The 23,512-nt window shown below is 53.6% G+C and overlaps 1 protein-coding gene across 1 annotated transcript; it reads left to right on the forward strand.

Annotated features, from left to right (window-relative positions):
- Positions 1-686: 686 nt before the first annotated feature.
- On the forward strand, positions 687-8,255 carry LOC143696570 (SWI/SNF-related matrix-associated actin-dependent regulator of chromatin subfamily A member 5-like). The gene is made up of 10 exons (XM_077193141.1): positions 687-1,243; positions 1,332-1,484; positions 2,733-2,869; positions 3,328-3,472; positions 3,858-3,977; positions 4,211-4,321; positions 4,860-4,973; positions 5,592-5,714; positions 6,988-7,120; positions 8,080-8,255. Exons 1-10 carry the CDS (start codon positions 1,148-1,150, stop codon positions 8,253-8,255), a joined length of 1,308 nt encoding a protein of 435 aa, XP_077049256.1. The 5' UTR covers positions 687-1,147.
- Positions 8,256-23,512: the final 15,257 nt, after the last annotated feature.

The following is a 23,512-nucleotide window of genomic DNA, read 5'->3' on the forward strand; positions in this document are numbered from 1 at the left end:
TTTCAGATTCAGAGTCCTCATACATAGCTCAAGTCAAATCCTGTGTGAAATGTTGGTCTTTCTTGCTGGATGTGATTTTGAACAGTACCTGAGGTTTTTCTGTGTATTCTATAAACACTCAGACATGGGGGAACTCTTGAGTTGTTTTAAAGTTATTTGAGCTTTGAAATGGATTACTGTAAAAGTCACTTGCAACAGAGTTTTTGACACTGGAATAAATTTTTAGCTCACTATTTTTTGAGTATGCTTACAGTAGTAACTTTGCTAAAGAAGTTGGATGTAGGTTTGTGAGTGGGGACACTTTGCAGGAAAACAAAACCACGTCCAAACCTCAACCTTCTGTAGTATAGAAGTAAACTGTACTTTGTATCTAGGTATCATCCAAGCAGCTGTCACTGTATAACTCAAGACTGAAAACCAAGCAATTCAGTGGTTACTGTGCTTTTTTGATCTTGGTTTCTTCCTGATATCAGGTTTATTGATGAGGTGTTGTAATTAATACTGGACTGGTCTCAAATCAAATTAGCATCTTAAACAAGAGAGTTCAGTATTAACCCTTGAGTCCAAAGGACAAAAGGAAGTAGAAACTTTGTTATATCCTGTGTTTTACTTAAATTTCTCCAGTAGACTGGAAATGGCTGAGTGTATATGCATAAAGTACTGAACCTTTTCTTTTTTTTTTTTATTTAAGTTGTTCTTGGCAGTAAACTGACAAGTACTTAAGAAGAATTCACTTTATTTCTAGAGATCTTAAATCCAAAACAATCAAATACTTCAAAATTTTATTATTTATACTTGATAATGTTTTTATATTTGTGTTACCATCTTACTCTGCCATGTCTGGGAACTTTTTCTTGAGGAGTACAACACAAAATGAAAAGGAGAAGCCAGCCATTAATTAGACAGTGACATATCAGGGTAAGACAAACGTGTCCTATGGCATGGATGTGCTGTGGCAGCAGCAGCTGCAGCCCTGCATTGTAGTTTGGGTCTGAAATTCAAACGACTTTTCTTCTTAGTACATGGAATTGCCCTCCTTCCTTTTCTGGTAGTGCAGACTTGGAGAGTTTGTTTAATCTTACATTTTGGTGAAAGCATAAGAAACCTTTTTACCCAAACAGGCTCAAGGGTTCTAATCTTCAGGCAGATGACAAGAGTTCTAGATATTTTGGAAGATTACTGTATGTGGAGAAATTACGAATATTGCAGACTGGATGGACAAACTCCTCACAATGAGCGACAGGTATTTACAACTTCAGGGATTGTATTTATGTAAAAATACTACTTGTAAAACATTTCGTTTAACTGATACATTCTTTTCATTGATGTAGGCTTCCATTAATGCATTCAATGATCCTGACAGCTCAAAATTTGTGTTCATGTTGAGTACACGAGCAGGAGGTCTTGGAATCGATCTGGCTACTGCTGATGTTGTAATTCTCTTTGATTCAGACTGGAATCCACAAGTAGATCTCCAGGCTATGGTAAGATTCCAGATGGAAATTATGGGGTTTTGTTTTTCTTTTTCTCACAGTACTTTGCTAGAAATGTGTACTTCCAAAATAAATTGGTATTTTCCCATTTTAGCACAGGAGCAGGATTTGTAAGACTAATTTTCAGTTCAAGTGCAGCTTCCACTGTGTGGAACCATTAGTCCTCAGTCACATTTGGGTTATACAGTGTTTTATGTAGTGGGAAATGCTGGGTGTGTGCTACACCTCATAGTATTGTTTAATGCAAATAGCCTACTTGAGTAAGTAAAAATGAATTAAATCTAGGTTGTTAATCCCAAAACTATAAAGCTGTTGTGGGGAGTGGAGGTGAATGTGTTTTCACTGTTTTTCCTGCGATCTTGAAAATGAGATAAAGAAAAGTTGAATTAAAGTTTTCAAAAACTGCTTTTATGGTGATGGTAATGAAAGGATCTCATTTTAGTAACTATCCTTAGGGGTTTTTTTAAGTAGATGTGGATGCATCTCCATCCTGGATACACGTCAAGGACATTAGTGACCACCTAAGAAAGCAAAGCTATCTAAAAACTGCCAGTGGATTTTTGGATTTTTGGTTGGGGTTTTTTTTGTTTTTTTTTTTTTTTGACAAATGAGGCCTTTCAGAGAGAAGTCTTGGAAATGTCTTAAATTATTTCAGTTAACCTGTGGGTCTCAAGTACTCTAGCAAAAATCACTTCAAAAGAATGAAGGAACTGGTGTCTAATAGCTCAAATGAGGCAGTACCAGCTACCACTACAGGTGTGTGTTGAGAATACTGATTCTCACAGTGGTTCATGTTTCACTAGTCAGGAGAGGCAGGGTTATTGTATTTTTCTTGAACTATTCATGGCACTACTGAAGGATTTTGAGAAAGGCAGCTTTTGGTCAGCAGAGAGATGATTTCTTCATGCTTTGATTCTACAGAAGGTTGCTTAAGGTCAGAAGCATCCAAATCTTCTCCTCTGTGTGTGATTTAATGAAAAACCCCAAATCCTGCTGTTTTTTAGCTATGACACATAGAGACACACTCACTGTCAGTGTTATTGAAAAAAAAAAACCCCAAACCTGCAATGTAGATAAAAATGTAATATCTTGGGTAGCCATGGATAGCTGTAAACATTTTAGTAACCTGTGCTGTTCTGTTTTGTAAATTTGTGTGCTGTAAATAATGAAAATCTTAAACCTCATTATGTAGTCATGCTGGAAGGCAAGTGCTGACTTTTTTGTTACTGTTTTGGGCAGGATCGAGCGCACAGAATTGGGCAGACCAAGACTGTCCGTGTGTTCAGGTTTATTACAGACAATACCGTGGAGGAAAGGATAGTGGAGCGTGCAGAAATGAAACTGCGCCTGGATTCCATAGTCATCCAGCAAGGCAAGTATTATATGAAGGCACTGCGGATCTAGGATGAAATTCCCTTCTTCTCCCATTGTAAATCATGGTGCAATCAGCCAGTAAGAACCAGTGGGAGTGTTGCTTTTGCCTCATCTGAACTCTGAAGGGAGTTCATGTGCAAAGGCCTCATCCACTTGGAAATTTGTTTTACTGTAGGAGTAGGCATTTCCTCACTAACTTTTTGCTTACCTGCCTAGTGGGGTATAGTCATATTTGACTTTTTAAAGCACTCAGTTTCTTCTTTCACTTTAAATTTAAATGAATGCCTTTCCTTTTTCTAATAGACAGAGAAAAGTAAGGTAACCTTAGTTGACTTGCTTGGAATCAGTAATATGTAGTTTGTATGTGGAAATATAAGGGGGAGAAAATCCTGTATTGCTCCTTCCATAACATAAACTCTTCAGTGAGTTGCTATCCTCAAGCATTTTTATCTTTAGGAAGATTGGTGGATCAAAACCTGAATAAACTTGGAAAGGATGAAATGCTGCAAATGATCAGACATGGAGCAACACACGTGTTTGCTTCAAAGGATAGTGAGATTACAGATGAAGATATTGATCACATTTTGGAAAGAGGGGCAAAGAAGGTGAGAAGGTTTGAAAAGGGGAAGCTCACCTGTAGATTTGAATGTGATGGCAAGATAGTGAGTCTCTGGATGATAACTTGGTTCCAAGCTGGAGAGAAAAGGGGTTTTTGCTGTAGAGGGTTTTTGTGTTACTCAATCGTGTCTGTTTTTTCTGATGTTGTCAATAAGATGTTTTATAGTCAAGTACCTTCTAGAATGGCTCCTCTTCTTTCTGGCAATGGGATGTTTTAAAATGAAGTACCTTTCAGAGTGGCTCCTTTCTGGAATGAGGTGTTTAATAATGACGTGCCTTCCAAAATGGCTCCCGTTCTATCTGGGAATGAGATGTTAAATAATGAAGTACCATCCAAATGGCTACTATTCTTTTCTGTATCCCCTGTCCAAGACTGCGGAAATGAACGAAAAACTTTCAAAGATGGGTGAAAGCTCCCTTAGGAATTTTACTATGGATACTGAATCTAGCGTGTATAATTTTGAAGGGGAAGACTACAGAGAAAAACAGAAGGTAATGTTTTAAGTTTCTTTTGGAGGAATGCCCTGAATTGCATGTTTTAGTCATACTTATTTAAGAGGTATTGGGTAAAATACAGTGTCATCTATGAAAATAGTTTAAATAACACTTATAACACTTATAATGAAGTAGATGTAGATCTAATTTTACATAAAACTTGTAGCTGGTCTCATGATCTTGCAAGACATAATTTTTGGTTTTGGGGGTGATGGGTTTTGTTTTTATAGTTGGCATTTACAGAGTGGATTGAACCCCCTAAAAGAGAAAGAAAAGCCAATTATGCTGTGGATGCTTACTTCAGAGAGGCTCTTCGAGTCAGTGAACCAAAAGCACCCAAGGTGAGTTGACTAATCAAAAGAAATAAATTTTTTCAATATGTATGGTAAATGGCTGAAGCTCTAAGCAACAAATAGGTCTTGAGTCATAAAAACTGCTCTGTTCACTTTTATAAAGTGGAGGGACTATCTAAATTTAGAAAAAATTTCCAAAAGACTTGAGACAAACTTCTGTGAGAAAAAATAAGAACAGTATGAAACTTGTAAGACGTTAGGGAGGCTAAGATCAAGTTTTTTCTAGTTCTTATTTAAGCAGCTGTAAATTTTCCTGTGGAAGATTAATGCTTTAAACACGTGTGACTTTTTCACCAGCCACCTCCTCCCAAAAGACCTCTCTTGCCCTTCTCTCACTGCTCTTTTACTTTTAGAATTCTTTGTGGTGGTTGGTGTGTCTTGCATGGTGTGACTTTTTTCCCCCCAAGTTAAGACAGTGCATTTTTGTAACAATAATGCTTTTTGTTTGCTCATAAACTTAAATTACTTCTTACAAGCAAGCAGATTCTGGATGTGAAAGGGAGCAAATGCAAGCTTTGTGTTTCAGGCTCCACGGCCTCCAAAACAGCCAAATGTACAGGACTTCCAGTTCTTTCCTCCTCGCCTGTTTGAACTGTTGGAAAAAGAGATTCTCTACGACAGGAAAACAATTGGTTACAAGGTAACTGAAGAATTTCCTTGACCAGAGGGCTGGAGCACCTCTCTTAGGAGGAAAGGCTGAGAGTTGGGATTGTTCAGTCTGGAGAAGCAAAGGCTCTGGAGCAACCAAATTGCAGCCTTTCAGTACCTAGAGGGGGCTTGCAGGAAAGCTGAAAAGGGACTTTTTACAAGGGAGCAGCTTTAAACTGACAGAGGGCAGGTTTGGGTTGGATATTGGAAGGAAATTCTTCACTGTGAGTGTGGTGAGGCACTGGCACAATTTGCCCAGAGAAGCTGTGGATGACCCACATTCCACTTGCTTGGAAGTGTTCAAGGCCACGTTGGACGAGCCTTTGAGCATCCTTGTCTAAGCAGAAGGTGGCCCTGCCCATAGCAGGGGCTTGGAAAAGAGGTGATCTTTAAGGTCCAGTCCCTTCTGTGTTATTCTCTAAATTCTTGCAATGGAACAGTTTAATGCAACAGTAGGAGAATAAGTACTTTTCCAGCCTTTCACAGTAATTTAAATGAAATAAAATCATGTTCAGCTGTCGAAGCTATTAGGTTATATTAACAAAAAGGTGACAATTAGTAATTATCTGTGAAAAATTAATTCAGTTTTATAAAGTGCAAAACCTTTCAGGTACCTCGTAATCCTGATCTCCCAAATGCAGCCCAAGCACAAAAGGAAGAGCAGCTTAAGATTGATGAGGCTGAACCTCTTAATGATGAAGAACTAGAAGAAAAAGAGAAACTTCTAACCCGGGTATTGTCGGTTCTTCAGTGAGACTGAAATCAGCCAAAGCTTGTTTTGTGTTTCACAGCATTATGGGAGCATTTCTTGGTCACTGATCGGCATGTGCCGTAGTTAACACATCTGCACAGTTTGGTTCAGACTGAAAAGAGTTTCCAGCATTAGGTTTGTCATAGGCCTATGTCATAGGATATCTTTGAGGAATGTGCACCAAGGATTCTCCTGAATCCTAGTCTGGCATTCACTATAGACTGTGATGTCTTTCCATGAAACCTTGCAGAATGGCTGCAGAGCTGGGTGTGCTGCATTCCACATGATTTAATGCACATATTCTGCCTCAGTTTCACACCCTTATGGAAGTGAATCTTGGGGTCTGAACAGTCAGTTTTCCTAAACCACATCTGGTAGTGGATAGTTCCCCTCACTAAAAGAGGGTGTGAGCTGAATAAGTATATAATTAGGAAGCCTGTATATTTAAATAATTTAAAACCAGGTGAATGCTTGATATGCCTTATTTGGATATTTTATTTACACGTTGTATTTTGGCAGGGGATCGGAATTACAGGACAGGATTTCTTGCTTGCGTAGTAATGAGCTGGAACAGCTCACTGTGGAGACACCAGAATCACAGAGGTCAGGAATCAGTACAGTCCAGTAAGCTGTGGCTAAATCACAACATGGCTGGCAGAACTTGCTACTTCCCACTACTTGTAAAAGCTACTGGTAATATGAAATGAACCTACTTTAGCTCATGACTTCAGCAGTGCTACTTGTGTCTCTGCTGAAAATCACCATCACAAGGTGGCTTTAGTCCTTCTGAGGGAGAGTGACCATGCAGTGGTCACTGCAATGATGCAATGGCTGAGGGTGTCTGTGAGGCACTTGGGGGGCCTTTTTGACAAAACAAAAGCCATTACACTACTTTCACTTGAGCAATTTTTTTTTCTTAGAAAGTAATCCCACAGAGAGACTATTAGGAGGAGGGATTAATTTTTCAGCTGAAAACTTACCAGAAATTACTAGGTAAATAAAGAACTAGTGCTAGTCATTTTGCAGTATTGAAATAGAGAGACTACAGTGACTGCAGTATAAAAAGAGTTCTACTAAATTACAGTGACTGCAGTATAAAAAGAGTTCTACTAAATTAAACTGCAGAGAAAGAAAAGGTTTAACACTGTGGAATGATGGAAGTGTTACAGGCAATTTCAAGAAACCAGTTGAATCAAATTCGGAGATGGACAAATCCTGAACCTCTGTGCAATGTTTCCTCTTGATTGCTGTATAGGGCTTCACTAACTGGAATAAGAGAGATTTCAACCAGTTCCTCAAAGCCAATGAGAAGTGGGGCCGTGATGACATTGAAAATATAGCACGAGAAGTCGAAGGAAAAACCCCAGAGGAAGTCATTGAGTATTCAGGTAACTTAATTCTGTACTCAGCTCTGAGAGTATCTAACTCTGCTTGGCTCATTTGAACTGCCTGAGAACATGGTAACATCCTACTGCTGAGAATTTCTTACACTGCTGTTCTAAGATTTTTGGGGTAGAATTATATTGATGTATTTTGGATCTGCTGCTCTGTCTTTTACCATCATTACCGCCTGCACAACTAAGGCTGTACTAAAATGCACACCTAAACTCCTGCTGAGCCACTTCACTGTATCCTGAATCTAACTGGGTAGCACTGTCTTCAGTTCTTGTTAATTTTTGCAAAGGGAAATGCTGAGAAACACTGCTTAGCTGAAGAGATTTCCCTTTTCCTTGTATTCATTAATGAGAAGTTAACCTTTACCTCCTCCTCGAGAGCAGAACTCAGTAAATACATCACGATTGAACCTACAGCCACCACTGGTAACCTGAGTCTTAACCTCGCATTAGAAGAGATTTTTTTCCACTGTAGTGTAGCTGCAAAGTCCTGGCACTACATTTCTAAAGGTACAGAGCAAGTTGAAAATGTGCAAAAATCTTGTACAAAAACCCCTTATTTAAACACCTAATGGTCTTTCAGGCACTTGCTTGTCTTCGGGCACTCAGTTGCCCTCTTGCTTCTATTGATAAAACTGTATTCTGTTACATCCGTTTTCATTTGAAGAAGCTTTGTTTCCTTTGAGGAGACTGACACACAAAAGTCTTACTGGCCTGTATTGTACCTCACTTAAACTGAAGATTCCTATATCTACCCTCTTCAAAACAGCATTTGTACTACTGCAGCACATGGTAGCTGGAAGGGAAGGTTTCTTACCAGCTCAAGGCATGTCTGTTGTTACACAGCAGTAAGCTCTGGTAAAAGGAAGGAACAGCTAACATCCTTTTTTTAAGGTTAAACCCCTGACTTTTACAATGCATGATAAGATACTAAGAAGTTGTTCTTTTCTTAGCTGTGTTCTGGGAAAGATGCAATGAACTCCAAGACATAGAGAAGATCATGGCTCAGATTGAAAGAGGAGAAGCTAGAATTCAGAGACGAATCAGCATAAAAAAGGCTCTCGATACAAAGGTGGGTTTGCTCAGTTTCTTTTTTTTTTTCCTGGTGCCAGTGAGGGGAGATGCATGACCCCTGTCTGACCAGTGCTGCTGATGTATGAAGACGTCTTGGGCATGACATTGGTCTCTTTGCATAACACTCAGCAATTTCTTCCTATGGCTTTTCCATCCCATGGAAGTGCTGTGATGACACCCTTAGCTATGGTCTACCCTGGTGTTTGTAACAGTCTTCTGTATTACAGCACACAGTTCAGAGCGCTGTGTAACTCCACATAGTACAGGCCTTGGGGAGGAGCACAGCTCCTTCTGGACACGTGGAACTGAAATTAAGAGAGAGAGAGAGAAATGGAGAGAGGGGGATGGAGAGAGGGAGAAATGGGGGAGATAAAGGGATGGAGAGGGATAGAGAGAGGGAGAGAGAGAAATGGAGGAAGAGAAGGGAGAGAGGTAGGTGGGTAGAGCAATAGGGGGGAGAGAAACATAGGAAAACAGGTGGAGAGAATTGGAGTAAAGTAGAAACAGGTAGAGATGGCAGAAGACAGAGGGAGTTAGAAACATCAGATTAGAGAGCACTTAAAAAAGACTGATCCAACAGTCTTGGGGAAGGATGGGAGATAGACCTTTTAACATTTCTGCTTTTGTCTCTTTCTGTGGTGCATCATATCCATCCCTTCCATAGCTGAACCAGTGGGTCTGGACTTTCTGACAGGAATTCAACAGAAAGCTTTTTCAATCTTTTGTCCCCCTAGAAGCAGCCCAAGTTTTTGGGGCAATCCATCTCAAAACATTTCTGTAAAATTTCCTTTTGGTTCTTGATGCTGCTCAGGCCCATCAGACTGACACAAAACCCCCTCAGTCATGTCCCCAGCCCCGGTGGAACGGCTGAGCTCTCTGAACTCCAGCCTGGCACTGTCCCACCGTAATTACATTGCAATTGTAGATAGAATTGTGGCAGGTTCTGGGCCACTGGCTTGGAATCCTCCTGAATCCTCAGGGCTGACCATGGCATTTGTCTGTACTTTCCTGTCCCTGGGGCTGATCACTCCGTGCTTCCCAAGGGACAGAGCGCTCGTTCTGCACGGCTCCTTGGAGCTGAGGGTGCCTGCCCACACTGAGAGATGGGTGAGTGAGCGACGCCGTAATGTTCAGGTGGGTTCGGCTTATCTAGTTCGGTCGGGCTTATCTAGTTCGGTCGGGCTTATCTAGTTCGGTTGGGCTGAACGCGGTTCCGTCGCGTTCTGTTCAGTTCACCTCAGCTAAGCTCGGATGGATTCGGCAAATCGCGGCCAGAGTCGGCCGTTCGGGTAGGCTCGGCTGTTGTCGGCTGCTGTCGGCCACACTCGGCTGTCGTCGGCCACACTCGGCCACACTCGGCTGTTGTCGGCTCCACTCGGCCACACTCGGCTGTTGTCGGCTCCACTCGGCCACACTCGGCTGTTGTCGGCTCCACTCGGCCACACTCGGCTGTTGTCGGCTCCACTCGGCCACACTCGGCTCTTCAGCCCTACCTGACTCTGCTCCGCGCTGCAATGGCGGCCGCTGGCAGGGCCCCGCTCCCCGGCCTGAGCCCCGGGAGGGGACAGAGCGCTGGGACAGCCGCCTCAGCCCGGCTCACCCTGTCCCTGCCCGGCCCCGCGTCCCCCGGAGCGCGCCCTGCAGCGCAGAACGCGGCCTTTGGGCCAGGAGTGGGGACAATGCCCTCGGCTCGGCAGCAGCGCCGGGAGGCAGCGGGCGGTGCCCTCAGGTGAGCGGCCGGAGGGGAGGGAGCTGGGCCGGGGGCACCGGGGCCGGGGGCACCCACAGGGGGCCGGGGCTGCTTTGGGCGCTGCTGCGTGGGACCCGCTGCGGGTGGCACGGCTCTGTCCCGGGCCTTGCGGCTCTCTGGGATCGTGTGCCGTGGAATGAAGGTGGGGCTCGTCCCAGCTGCGGGAACAGCGTTTTATTGGGTGAGAAACAGAGTTCACTCTCTAGAATTTTTACACGTTTGTTAAGGGATAAAAGGCAGCGCTGGGGTGCTTGGCTGTTTGCCAGGAGCACCCGGTTCCCTTAAACCGTGTTCTCTAGATTCTGTTCCATTGCAGTGGGGTGTGCATATTCATTAGAGTTTATACATATTCCAAGAGTCCTTTTCAGTTTAGATGTTCTTTTTCTTGGTTGGAACCTTCGCGCCATCTTGTGGATTAAACCAATATACTTTATTTCTTCCTGTGGTGCCATCCTGTTTTATTTTCAGTCCCTCGTTATTTGATAACGAGGGTCAGTAAATTTTTCCTTTTTTTTTTCAGTGCTCTGGTTTCTGTTTCTGTTATCTTGTGTTTCAGATAAGATTGTCCCCAGCTGTGGGAAATCACCTCATTATCTGAGACCATTTTCTGAGTTCCTTACGTGTAAAAGCATTTGAACATTTCACAGTCTCTATTATAGTCTATTATAGTATTATAGTCTAAACTAGTGTCTGTTACAGTGCTGTTTATGAAAGCTGTGCAGTGCATACACGAACTGACAGATTATCCTTGATCCAGAGCAGTAGTTACAGACTGTCCCCTCTCGGGAGTTTTGTGCTCAATAACAGCGTGCCAGAGCTCAGACATAAATGGCAAGGGCAAGAACTGCATTTGTTCTGTTCCATTCTGGGCTGGGCTGAGCTCTGTTTGCCGGGAAGCAGCGGGATAGGTGTCCCTGTGCCCACCCCCCTGGGTCCCAGAGAGAAGCTGCTCCTGTGGCTGCAGCTGAGGGGCACTGGGAAACCTGAACGGTCCTGATGGAAACCGATGCCAAACCGGGTTTGGTTGGGTTTGGGACTTGCCATTTTCCCCTGATCCGTGGGTTTTGCCTTAGGAAACAGGAACTGGGCACCAGGACATTTTGTTAGCCTAGAAGGGAGGAGTTGGTTTGTATTTATTTCCTGAGGCACCTGGATCGATTTGGGTCTCAGTTGGCACCCGAGAGCCTCCTCTGTGTCCTGGGTGGGGTGGTGGCTACCAAAGGGGTAAAAGGTGGAGCAGGAGGGTGGGTGGAGAGGAGAGCAGTGGCTCTGTGGGGATTTGCATCTGGAAAGGGCCCTCAGTTTCCTGGCGGGAGTCCTGGAATCAGAGCTGAGAGTCGCTGAGCAGTGAGGATCGTGCAGCTGCAGCGCCGAGAGTGCAGAGGCTGCAGTGGGCGTTGTCTGCTCGCTCTCCTGATGTCCCATCTCTAATGCTGGGCTGGCACCCAGGCACCTCCCAGGGCTGCACAGCCTCAGGGCAGGGGTGGTTTGTAAATGTTTTAAATGCTGCAGCAGCTCCCTCAGGCTGGATGAGTGTGAGGATATCCAGCTCTGCCTTAGGGCTTGGAGCACGGCAAGGGTGCAGGGCTCACGGTCAGTCTTGTTTAAACACTTGTAATAGCAAAACATTTTAAAGCAGAGACTGTGAGGCAATAACAAAGGCGAGTGTGTGGCAAGGATAGGTCCGAGGTGTCTTTATTAAAGATCCACACTGCTGGATGTTGTGTCAGAGCCCTCTGGGGACAGAAGGTGTCCCCAAGCTTCATGAAGCCCTTGTTTCCTGCTGGCAGGGCAGGGGGTGAGCCCAGCCTCGGGGGCTGTGTGGCTCCTCCTGCCTGGAGCAGGGACAGCCCGTGGGGCTGAGCCCCAGAGGTTCAGTTGCTGGAGCAGGTGGGGATCTCTTTGTGCCTGGGAATTGTCACTGCTGCGTTCCTGTCCCAGCTGCAGGGTTCCCTCAGAGCCCGTGCCCTGCAGCAGCACTGGGAGCTCCTGGGCTGGGCAGGGAGCAGCTCTGGCCTGGGGCTCTCAGTGCCATCAGTGCCCATGGAAAGCCAGCTGGGTTTGTTCTGCTGCCATCGGCCTCTCTGCTGTGCCAGCCTCGGTGCCAGGGCACAGAGCTGTGGGAAGGCTCCATCCCATCTGTGCCAAGCGCTGCCAGCGCTTCCAGCAGCGCTGCTGGGGCACCAAGGGCTGCCTTTGGAGCCTGGCTGGCACAGAGGGTGACACACTCTGCCCTGCAGCACCCAGCTGCATCCCACAGCTGCACAGTTCAGCCAGCAGGGAGCAGAGTCAGCTCTGGGCCCAAACCAGGCTTTGTCCCCCAGAGAGCCCCTGAGCTTCCTGAGGCAGCACACAGATGTGCCCTGGCCTTTGGGGCTCATGGTGAGGGCTGCCAGGGGATTGTGATAAGGCTGAGCTGGAGCTTTCTTAGAAAAGCCATCAGCTGTAAGGAGAATCTCTGGCAAACAGGTGGCTGGGGCACTGGCTGGGAGCAGGTCCTGGCCTTTTCTCTTCTTTTCTTTAAGCTGTTCTTAAGAGGAGCCCAAAACTGCAAAATGGAAAGGAAGGGGGCTGTGGGGGTGAAAGTTGCTTTGCATTTTTTGAAGTGTTGCTGTGGATTTTGGTGTGTCAAGTGGCACTACCAAAACAGCACTGGAATAACCAAACTTCAGGACTCTGCGCTTAATTCCTTGAATGTGTTTGTGTGGGTGCAGGAAATGCCAAATCCCAAAGCAATTCCATGTCTGTAACTTCAAGTGCAACATCTTTAAAAGCAAGTGCTCAGTGTGGGCTTTCCATGTGGGTGCAAATGGCCCAAGGCCTTTCTTGTGTCCCAAAAGCAAAAACCCTTTCCCTGGGAGGTTTTGGAGGGGATTCTCTTTGGGATTTCTTGTGGTGCAGCATCCCGGGTGTCCCTTCCTTTGTGCCAAGTCCAATGGGAAAGGATGGAATGGCTGCCACGTGGGCTCTGGGATAAAAATGGTTCTGTTCAAATGAGGCAGAGAATGCAAGATGAAAAATGAGCATCCTTTCATTGTCTGAAATAGTCAGGAATAAAAGTGCTGGCAAAGGACACGTTTGTGTTTGAATTGGTGTCACCTCTCCTGGGTAAAACCCCATAGTGAGCCAGCAGAGCAGAGCTAGGAGAGCTGGGATCCTTGGACTTCCACAGTGGACTTAATTTTCTTTTCTCCTCTCTTTCAGGGCAGGAAAAATCATCCAACTCCTCCCATGTTTGCCCGAAGCTTTGGTGTTGGAGCAGCCAAAGGCAAGAGGCTTCAGCAGCAGGGCTCTGCGCTGGAGGGCTCTGGTCCTGCCCACGCTGTGGGGTGAGTCAGAGGGACACAGGGCTCCCCTTTTCCTCTCTGCTGGCATGAGCTGCCATGGCAATGCCATTGCTGCCAGCCCAGCCCCAGCTGTGCCTGCTGGAGAAGGGCAGAGGTGCAGAGGCAGTGCCAGAGTTCCCTGGGGCTGCTGGAGCTGTGGTGCTGGCTGTGCCCTGAGGGCAGCTTGGGCATTGTCTGTGCAGCCCAGGGCTGCTCTGGGCCTTCCTTGGGGAGCTCTCAGTGCATGCCCAGCTCTGCCAGGGCTGGCAGCCGCTGCAGGGCTGGGTGACAGCCTCTGCTGGGGCTGGGGGCAGGCACGGCCCTGGCACAGGGGCAGGGGCAGGGCTGGCAGCATTTGGGAGCCGTGGGAGCAGAGTGAGGGGTGGTGCTGGGCACAGGGGTCAGCCTGTGCTCGTGTCAGCACAGCCCTGCAGGGCCCTGGCATCTGGGAGCAGCTCCAGCTCTCCTGGGGCCCAGGGATGGGCTCTGAGGGACTGGCTTTGCCTGTGCCTTTCCAGGGCAGCAGGAACAAGGGCAATGTGGTGCCAGAGCTGGGGCCCATCAGGCTGTATTTCCCTCTGGGAAAGCAGAACAGACTCTGGGCTGAGCTGAGTTTCCTGCAAGGGCTCAGAATCCAGGGAAAAGGGAGTTCAGGAATTGCATCTGCTGCTGGGAACATTGCCTTAGGCTTGCTCAGTTTGTGTCTGTGAGCAGTGGGCTCTGGGCTGGAGAGGTGCTGTTGGCAGCAAAAGATGGAGTCCATGCTCTGCAGGGATGTGCAGGGAAGGACTGAGTGGGAGGGAAGGGCAGTATTTAGAAATGAGATCAGCATTTCTCCCAGAACTGGGGTGCAGCAGTGATGGGGGTGGTTGGCTTTGCTCTGGGCCTTGTTATTCCTTGTGCAATTTGCAAATTCTGCTGCATGATTTACTGTCCAGTATCTTTCTAACAAAAACTGACAGAAATTGAGGTTTAGGAGTAGAGCTGAGGTCCATTCACTGCACAATCTTGCCAAGGCTGGAGGACTGGGATGATGGCTGCTCTCAGCAAAGGCCACTTCTCAATGCTGTGTCAGATTTGCCTCAGTGCCGGGCAGGAAAGGTGAGGGTTTGGATCAGGAATTGTGCAAACAAGGCCTGGGTGTGGTTGATTTGTTTTGTTTTTCAGTGAGCCAGGGCTGGCACAGGGAATGGTGCAGGTGCTGCTCTGGCACCAGAGCTGCTGCCCTTTGGAGCCATGTTCAAGGTGTGACCATAGAACACTTTGGGGGCTGTTTTCAGCACTCTGGGTTTCAGAACTGCTGTCCCCAGCCCGTTGCCAGCCCTGGGACATCTGCTCTGCTTCCAGGCTGTCCTTGCTGGAGCAGCCTGGTCCCTGCCGTGCCCAAGCCCTGAGACACAGAGGGAGCCCTGTGCCCAGGGGCCTTTGGCACCTTGTCAGGAAGGTGGCAGCAGCCCCGGGAGCAGGCTGGAGGTGAGAACTGGGTGTTGGGAGCTGAGGAGTGCTCATCTGGGCTGGGGGGAAGGGGCAGGAGTTTCCATGCCCCTGGAGCTTTCCTGCTGGCATGGGGCAGCACAGGGAGCAGCATTCATTGTGCCCCTCCCACGGGCAGTGCTGGCCTGGGTGTCTGTGCTGTGCCACCAGAGCGTGGCACTTGGCTGCTGTCACTGCTGTCACTGCCAGCCCAGCTGGGGGCTGTGCCCTCCTGCCAGCCCCAGCCAGGAGCTCCAGGGGTGCCTCTGGGCCCTGCTGGGAGCGTTTGCTAGGAATGTGCCCCATCCCTGGGAGCGTCCCTTTGTCCCTGGGCTGCCAGCCAGAGCTTTGGGCTGCTCAGGCTCAGGCTGGGATTGCCAAAGGCACCGAGAGGGAGCAGCACAGGGAGGGTGCTCAGAGAGGGGCTGGCAGAGCCCAGCTGGCAGGCTGGGCTGGCTGCTGCAGGTGGGGCTGTGTGCACTGCAGGCAGGGAATGTCCCCTTCCCTCAGCAGCCCTGCAGATCCCAAGGGCTCCCAAAGCAGGATTTTATTCCTTACCTCCCTTTGTGGAGATTGATTCTCCACATTGCCATGAGCAATTCTTGGATTTCTCTAGGAGCAAACCTCCTAGCAGAGCCAGATTGCAGCGGAGGCCAGAGCTGTGTTTGGAGCAGGGAGTGCTGAGAGCTGCGTCTGCCTGTGCTGCCCCAGCCTGAGCACAGGCACAGGGAACAGCCTGGGCAAAGGGATTGGGGCAGTGGCTGATGCCCAGGGAGAAGAACACAAACCCACAGCCCTTCAGCCTGACAGTCCCCTCCACCCAGAGCTCAGCACACATCCTCACAGGGAAGCCCAGCAGCTGAAGGGAAAAAAAACCCACAGAAGAAAAAGGTGATTTATTGTGCTGTAAAGTTCTTTCAAGTTGTTATTAAAGCCCAACCAACATTTGCTCTTGATTTTGGTTGGGTGAATAACGAGCAGCGGGCACAGGTGATGCCCTTCATGTGGCTGAAAACCTGGTGTGATCTAGAGGGGATCCAAGAACTGTTTGTGTAGGGCAGTGGAATGTGAGGGGATGTCAGGGGCAGTGAGGTGGCATTTTGGAGGGAATTGCTGAGGTCATTGAAGGGAGACCAGCAGACAATTTCCCTGGGAAATCCCAGGCCCCTCGGGCCCACAGCCAGGACTCTCCAGGGCTGAGGGGGCAGCACTGGAGACTCCCTGTGGCCTCCTTCCTTGGCAGCAGCCAGCAGGGAAGGGAGAAGAGGATCCCTGTGGGATGAGACTGCAGAGAGCGAGCAGAGGAGCAGCCTCGGGCTGGAGAAAGGCCAAGGGACCAACACGGTGGCACCAGGGCACCTGTGAGGAACAGAATGGACACTTGGAGGCCACATGGAGGTGAGGAGTGCATGGTTTGGGCAAAATGTCAGTGAATCTCCAGAGAGATAAGGAGGGGATATTTAGGAGGGAAACGCTGAGGTGATGAGTTCACTCAGCCTGGCACAAGGTGTGTTTGCACAGGCTGGGGCCAGAGGTGGGGGTCAACCCAAAGCCAGCCCTGCTCAGCCTCTAAATCCCAGGATAAGATGTACAGGCTGCCCACTGAGGGATTAAAAATACATAAAACTGAAACCAAGAGCATTAATGAGATTCTTGGGAATCCCATTAACTTGTTGGCAGAGCTCTTGACACAGTTTGGAGCTTTGATGACAAGAATGCATTTCTTTATTTGGATTATTCACTGTGTGGGATAGGGGGTTTGTTTGGATTTTAAGGCCCTCATGGTGGCCCTGACACTGCTCAGGAGCTGGTAGAGAAGCAGAGTCAGAGCTCCTGGCAGGCACAGGGTGTTTTCCCCCATAGTGGATTGTGGAGCAATTGTCTGGGACCCGGATTGTCCCTCTGGGTGATGCCACTTGCTGTGGTTTGTATCATTCCATCCATTTAATTCCCAAAACTTCTCAGCCCAGGGGTTGGAGCTGACAGGGCAGGACAAAGATTGTTCTCTGTGTGGTGCCCAGATTTGGGGTTCCCTGTCAGCTGTGCCAGTTCTGATGAATTCTACCCATAGCCCCAAATTCCCTGCTCCATTCCCGCTGCAGTAACCTCCCAGTGCCCCATGGAGTGTGGGCATTCCCATGCAGAGCTGCTGCCTTGGACAGCAGCTGTGTCAGGAGCCAGCAGAGCTTCCAAGGAAGCTCAGCAGCACAGGGCCAAGGCCAGGGTTCTATTCCATAGAAGTGGCTGTTGAGAACCCTCAGCCCAGTGGTGTCCCTGGGCTCACTGGCCAGAGCTGCCTGGAATGGAGCCCATTTCACCCCCCTGAGCTCCAGGATGGAGAAGATCCAGTGGATGGTTTAGAGCAGGAGAAGGCAGTGGCCAGATGTGCTCCCAGCCTGAGCTGAGGCAGCCCCTGTGCCCAGGGGGGGACATCTCTCCCTGCAGAAGCTCAGCTCCTTTCAGAGCCTCAGCAGGGGCCTCTACAAATTCTTTTCTCTCAGGAAAGGGATGCACAGCTTTGTCTTCAGCACACCTCCAGTGGCACCTACCTGGGAAAGCTTTCCATCACTTCTGCACTTCCAGCTGGATCCCTGAAAAACTCCGAACTCCATCCCACTGATTTTCAGGTACCTCTGAGGGCTGCTGCCTGGGATTGAACATCTGTGGGGGAAGATGGCCTTGGCTTTGATGCTGCTGATGGCCGATGGCCTCAGGCTGGGGAGGAGGGAAGGGATTTGGGGTGGCTGGGCCACAGCTGGCAGCTGTGTGGGAGCTCTGAGCCAGGAGTTGCTGCTGAGCCCCTCTGCAAAGGGCCCGTGCCTCCATTCCCAGCAATGCCAGCTGCTCCTTGGGGTCCTGCTGGGCTACTGGTGGTCTCTGTCCGGGCTGAAGCATTTCCAGGGGCCTGCTCAGAGCAGCCCCTGGCCCAGGAGCCACAGTGCAGGCACAGCTCCTCCCCTGCAGATGCCAAAGACACGAGGTGCTGCTGCCTTTCAGGAGCTCCTGGCCTCCTCCTGCCCTGCGCTCCCAGCCAGCTGGGACACAGCCAGGGAACACCAAGGAGCATGGCTGGCAGCCAGCAGGAGACACCGAGGCCCCTGGGCCAGAAAAACAGCCCTGGCCTCAGCAGCCAGCATGGTTTGGAGCTGGCAACACTCACCTGCAGGCAACGCCCCCCGGCACTCTCCAGAAGAGCTTTGGCCACGGAGCAAGGTAACCCTCAGGGCTTGTCTTGTTGGCTTCTTCCTGGGGAAACAAAGGGACATTGTGGGAGCACATTTACAGCTGCTGGGGAAATCCTGGCAAGGGCAGAACAATCAGGGCTATGGGGAAGAGTTTGGTGCTGCCATGTTGAGTGCCAGCCAGTTCTGCCCCACAGCCATTGCAGGGGCTGCTGTGCAAAGCAGCAGTAGCAGAAGGGAAGGAGCTGCATTTGCAGAGGAGTTCTCTTAGTGGCAGCAGTCATTGCCATCCCACACAGGGCCTTTGGAACAGCCCTGGGATTGGCTCAGGTGTTTGGAGCAGGGTGCTGAGAAGGCCAAAATTCTGGGTTTGATGCACAGCTGGGCCAGTCACTTCTCACATTGGACTTGATGATTCTCACGGCTCTGGAAATAAAGAACAAATCGTTTGCACTGGTTTTTTAACCCATGGGGTTTTTCCTAGCGTTTCCCTGGGGCTCCAGTCCCACCCCAGGCACAATGGCAGCGGGAGCAGCAACGCCTCGGCCCCAGCGGCCGTCCCAGAGCGGCTGCTCGTGGCTGGGAAGCTGCAGCCCCCAGCAGGGGCTGCGGGCACGGAGCAGGGGCTGCGGGCGCTGGGGCTCGTAGGGGAGCGCGGCGCTCGTGGCGTTACCGGGCCGGGGGGGCTGCGGGGCGGCGCCGTGTCCGCCAGGGGGCGCCCCGCGGGGCGGGCGGCGGCGCTGAGCGAGCGGCGATGCCCATGGGGTCCCAGGGCCGGTACGGGCGGTCTCGGTGTCCTTCCCGCTGCCAGCCGCGATCCAGAGGCTGCTCCGGGGAAGCGTCGTCCTCCTGGCGGCCATGGCAGCGGCACGGCACCGGCTCCCTGCCGCCGCAGCCGGAGCGTGCCTGGAGCCCCGGCGAGACCCAGCCCCGCGCTGGCCGCAACCGGAGCGGCAGCGCCTGTCCCGGAGCGGCTTTTCCCGACCGCAGCGATAGTGGTCCCGATCCCAGCCCCAATCCTACCTCGATTCTCTGGCCTTGGCACCCATACCCTGCCCGCCGAGAAAGAAGCAGCTCGGCCCAGCTTCCACAAGAAATACCGGCAGGACCAGGATACGAATTCCCAGGCCTAAATCCCCATCCCCGTCCCGGTCCCAGCCGAGCGCCGTGGACCCCGCGCAGCACCAGCAGCAGCCCCCGATCCGGATCTCCGCACAGCGCTCCGACCGACGCTCCCGCCGCCTCCGGGGATGAGCATCCCGCGCAGAAAACGGGACAGGCGCCGATCCGCCGGGATTTATGGGCGGGCGGGGGGCGGGGGGGAGGCGGGGCCCTGGGGGCGGGGCCGGCACAGGTGCGAGGGGCGGGGTCTGCACAGGTGTGAGGGACCCCAGTGCGGCTGCGCGGGGCGGGGCCTTGGGGGATTTAAGGCGCGGGGAGGGCCCGGCGGAGCCATTTGCTCCTCGGCGTTGGGTGAGGGAGGTTGCTGCCGGCCGGGGCCCTATATTTCTTTTTCTCTGCGTTCCTTTTCTCCTGCGTTTCTGTTGTGTTGTATTTCTGTGTATTTCTCCTTTCTACCCTCCCTTCCACCCCTCCCCCACCCCCTACACCCTCCCCCCCCCAAACCCCCCCCCTCCCTCTCCCCCCTAGCCCTCCCCTCCCTCCCCCCCTACGGCCGCCCCTCTCTCGTTCTCTACCCCACCTACCCTACCCTACTTTCCCATCCTCTGCCTTCCCTCCCCAGCCGGACTCCCCCCTGACCCCGCTCCCAGCTCCCCCTTCCCCCCCACCAGTCGCTCCCCACCCGCCCTCAATCCCGCTCCTTCCTCCAGCCTGCCTTCCCCCCAGCCCCGTCCTCTGCTGTCCTGCACACCCCGATCTCTCCCCACCTTCTTCTCCGTTCCCCTGTTCTTGTTTTCCATTCCCCACTGTCCTCCTTTTCTCGCAGCCGCGGGGCTCGGGGTGCCGGGCAAGAATAAAGCCCTGAGGGCCGGAGCCCGGCGCCCCCGGCCTCGCTGGGGTCCCCACACGGGGCCGGAGCCGCTCTGCGGGTCCCCCCATTGCAGTCCAACACACCGCCCGACACCGCCGGGGCTCCGGCTTTCCCAACATCACACTGGGGGGGTCCTGGGGCGGGGGGCCCGAGTTACAGGGGCCCCCTCATTAGGAGGGGGTCCCAGGGGGGAGGGGGGTTTAGGAGGGGCCCCCTCGTTAGGAGGGGGTCCCAGGGGGGAGGGGGGGGGATAGGAGGGGCCCCCTCATTAGGAGGGGGTCCCAGGGGGGAGGGGGGTTAGGAGGGGCCCCCTCCGGAGGAGGGGGTCCCTGGGGGGGGGTGGGGGAGGGCCCCCTCCGGAGGAGGGGGTCCAGGGGAGGGGGCGGGGCCTGGGGGGGTATTACCCCCAGGCCCCGCCCCCTCCCCTGGACCCCCTCCTCCGGACGGGGTCCCGCCCCGCCCCCCTCCAGGGACCCCCTCCTCCGGACCGGGGCCCGGGGGGAGGGTGGGGCGGGCGGGGACAGCACGGCAGGGGACGGTCGTGTGTCGGGCAATTTTTTTTTTTTTACGTGTGTAGACGCTGCAGAGCGACGTGCCCCCCTCTACGTCCCCCCCACCCCACCCGCCCTCCCCTCCTCCCGGGCCCCGGTCCGGAGGAGGGGGTCCCTGGAGGGGGCCGGGGTGGGACCCCGTCCGGAGGAGGGGGTCCGGGGAAGGGGACGGAGCCTGGAGGGGGATTACGCCCCCCAGGCCCCGCCCCCTCCCCTGGACCCCCTCCTCCGGAGGGGGCCCTCCCCCACCCCCCCCCAGGGACCCCCTCCTCCGGAGGGGGCCCCTCCTAACCCCCCTCCCCCCTGGGACCCCCTCCTAACGAGGGGGCCCCTCCTAAACCCCCCTCCCCCCTGGGACCCCCTCCTAATGAGGGGGCCCCTGTAACTCGGGCCCCCCACCCCAGGACCCCCCCAGTGTGATGTTGGGAAAGCCGGAGCCCCGGCGGTGTCGGGCGGTGTGTTGGACTGCAATGGGGGGACCCGCAGAGCGGCTCCGGCCCCGTGTGGGGACCCCAGCGAGGCCGGGGGCGCCGGGCTCCGGCCCTCAGGGCTTTATTCTTGCCCGGCACCCCGAGCCCCGCGGCTGCGAGAAAAGAAGGAAACGGGAGGACGGGGAGACAGGAGAGATGGGGGTGGTGAGGACGGGGAGGGAGAGGGGTCGGAGTGACGACGGAAGCGGGACAGGAAGGGAAAGGCCGAGGGGGGACAAGAGGGACGGTGGAAAGAGGAGGAATAGAAGGGAGTAGTGGGGAAGGGACACGACAGGAACGAGTGGGGGGAGTCGGGTTTGGGAGGAGAGGAAAGGAGCGTTTTAGGGCGAGAGGGAAGGGGGAGAAAGAAAGGGAATACGCGGGGAAGGAAGGAGGGCTAGAGAGAGGGACAGAAAGGGAGGCCGAAGCCTCCGCGCCTTACCTGCGGAGCCCGCACACGGAGCTCCCGTCCGCACCGTGCTCTGAGTGAGCAAATGGCGGCCGAGGCGATTTCCGGGGTCTAAAACACCTCGGCCCCGCCCCGCGCAGCCGCTCTGGGGCCCCGCACACCTGAGCCGCGCCCGCCGTGCACACCCGAGCCGGCCCCGCCCCTGGTCCCGCCCTTTGTGCCGCCTGGCCCCGCCCCCGTTCTCTCAGGCCCCGTCCCTTGTGCCGCCCGGTTCCGCCCCTGTCCCCGCCCCCTGTTTTCAGGCTCCGCCCCCCGCACCGCGTTCCCCCGCCAGGCGGGGGCGCCGCGCTCGCACCGCGCTCCGTGTCCGCCAGAGGGCGCCCTGCGTGGTGCCGGCCCCACACGGCGGCTCCGCACCGGGGAACGGCCGCGATCCCGCACCCGGCAGCGCCCCGTGTCCGCGGCCATCCCGGGCCCCAAACCGGTCCCGGGCCCGGTGCCGCTTCCATCCGCCCGACGGGGGAGAGGCGGCACCGCCCGGCACACCCCAGCGGCGCTCTGCCCGCCACCCCCGGCCTCGGTGGCGGTGGCACCGTCGCATCGCCCCGTGCCCGCGCTCCGTGGCCCCGCCCCTCGCACCTGTGCCGGCCCCGCCCCCCTGTCCCCCCCGGTCCCGGGGCTATCGCTCGGGAGCCTCGCTCGGCGCTGTGCGAGCCCCGCCCGACGGCTGCTCCCGCCGGGGACCGCTCGGAGCCTGGGCCGCTGCGGCGGGGCCGTGACCGCGGCCCGGGCTGCGGGGGCCGAGCGCTGCCTGGCTCTGCCGGGGGGCCCCGGGCGGTGCCGCCTCTCCCCCGTCGCCATCGGGACTGGCATCGCTATGGGGCGGGAGGGGCCTGGCTCTCCTGAGCCCGCAGAGCCCCGTCCCGGTGTCACCTTCCGTGTCCCGGCGCCGCGGGCGGGAGTGGCGGGCAGGGAGCGGCAACCGTCGGCCGCGCCTTCCCGTCCCGCTCCGTCGGGCCCGGGCTCGCCGAGCCCCGGCCGGGACCCGCCCAGGCCCGGGGACACCGCGGCTCCCGCCCCGCCTCCTGCCCCCGGCACCTCCCCGCCCGCCCGGCAACGGCCCCGGGGCCTCCGGCACCCGAGACCGCGGCGGGGACTGGGCCCGAGCCCCCGAACGCCGGCCCCACGGGCTCCGCAACGCCGCGCTCCCGGCTCCTCACCCCCCGCCCATCGGCACCGGGGAGAGGCCCCACGAGTGTCCCGGCTCCGGGAAGAGCCTCGGCCGGAGCTCGGCCTCCGCTGCCGAGCGCCACGAGGGAGCGCCTGAGCGCTTCTCTCAGCCCCGAAGCCGCCCCCGTCAGGCCGGGGCCGGGCCCGGACAGCGCCGGGCCGGGGCTCCGCCTTCCGAGCACTCGCGCGCAGCATTTCGGCTCTGGCCCCGGGCCCCAAAATGCAGGACTCGGCCTCTGTGCTCCAGGCCTGGGCGAGCCTCGTTCTGCACCCCCGAAACACAGGGCTCAAGTCCCGGCTTCACAGCCCTCGGCCTGCCCAGCTGCGACTGGGTCCAAGTGCCAGCAGCGGAGCACTTTGTCCCTGAGCCCTCCTCACCTTCACCACCACAAAAAAAAAAAAAAAAAAAAAAAAAAAAAAAACCAAAAAAAAAAAAAAAAAAAAACAACAAGCAAACAACCCACAGGACTCCCGATTCTGAGACCAGAAAAATGCCCAATTTATTAGTCTCAGTTCACAGGGTCGTGGAATTGACTGCGGCCATCCCCACAGATGGTCACAGGGAATGGACCTCTCACACATTTGATTCTCCTGGGAGAACTGCTGCAGGCTAGCAAAAAACCCACCCGTGGCATTAGAAGGTAGGAAGCCTGCCCTGAAAGGATGCCATCAAATGCAGCCTGTCTGCAATACCGCGTTATCCCAGCACTGCGATATCCCATTATCCCCAGCCGGGTTTGTTGCGCCGCCTCCGGCTCACGGAGCGATGCCGCTCGTGGCTCCGGGCGCTGCCGCGGCGCGGGGAACAGCCCCGGATCCGCTCGGCCCGGGGGAAGCGAAGGGGTGCCCGGTGCCCGGGCCGGAGCGGGCAGCAGCGGGTGACGATCCGGGCGCTCCTGCCCGGCTCCTGAGCTCAGGCTGAGGCAGC

Source organism: Agelaius phoeniceus, chromosome W, assembly GCF_051311805.1.
Source record: "Agelaius phoeniceus isolate bAgePho1 chromosome W, bAgePho1.hap1, whole genome shotgun sequence".
NCBI classification, from domain to species: domain Eukaryota; kingdom Metazoa; phylum Chordata; class Aves; order Passeriformes; family Icteridae; genus Agelaius; species Agelaius phoeniceus.

Bases quoted from the DNA above. Each gene is read 5' to 3' on its own strand.
- LOC143696570 (XM_077193141.1), top strand. From the start codon at position 1,148: ATGACAAGAGTTCTAGATATTTTGGAAGATTACTGTATGTGGAGAAAT. The intron at 5,715-6,987 runs GTATTGTCGGTT...ATTGCTGTATAG, and splicing joins AAGAGAAACTTCTAACCCGG to GGCTTCACTAACTGGAATAA. The intron at 7,121-8,079 runs GTAACTTAATTC...TTCTTTTCTTAG, and splicing joins GGAAGTCATTGAGTATTCAG to CTGTGTTCTGGGAAAGATGC.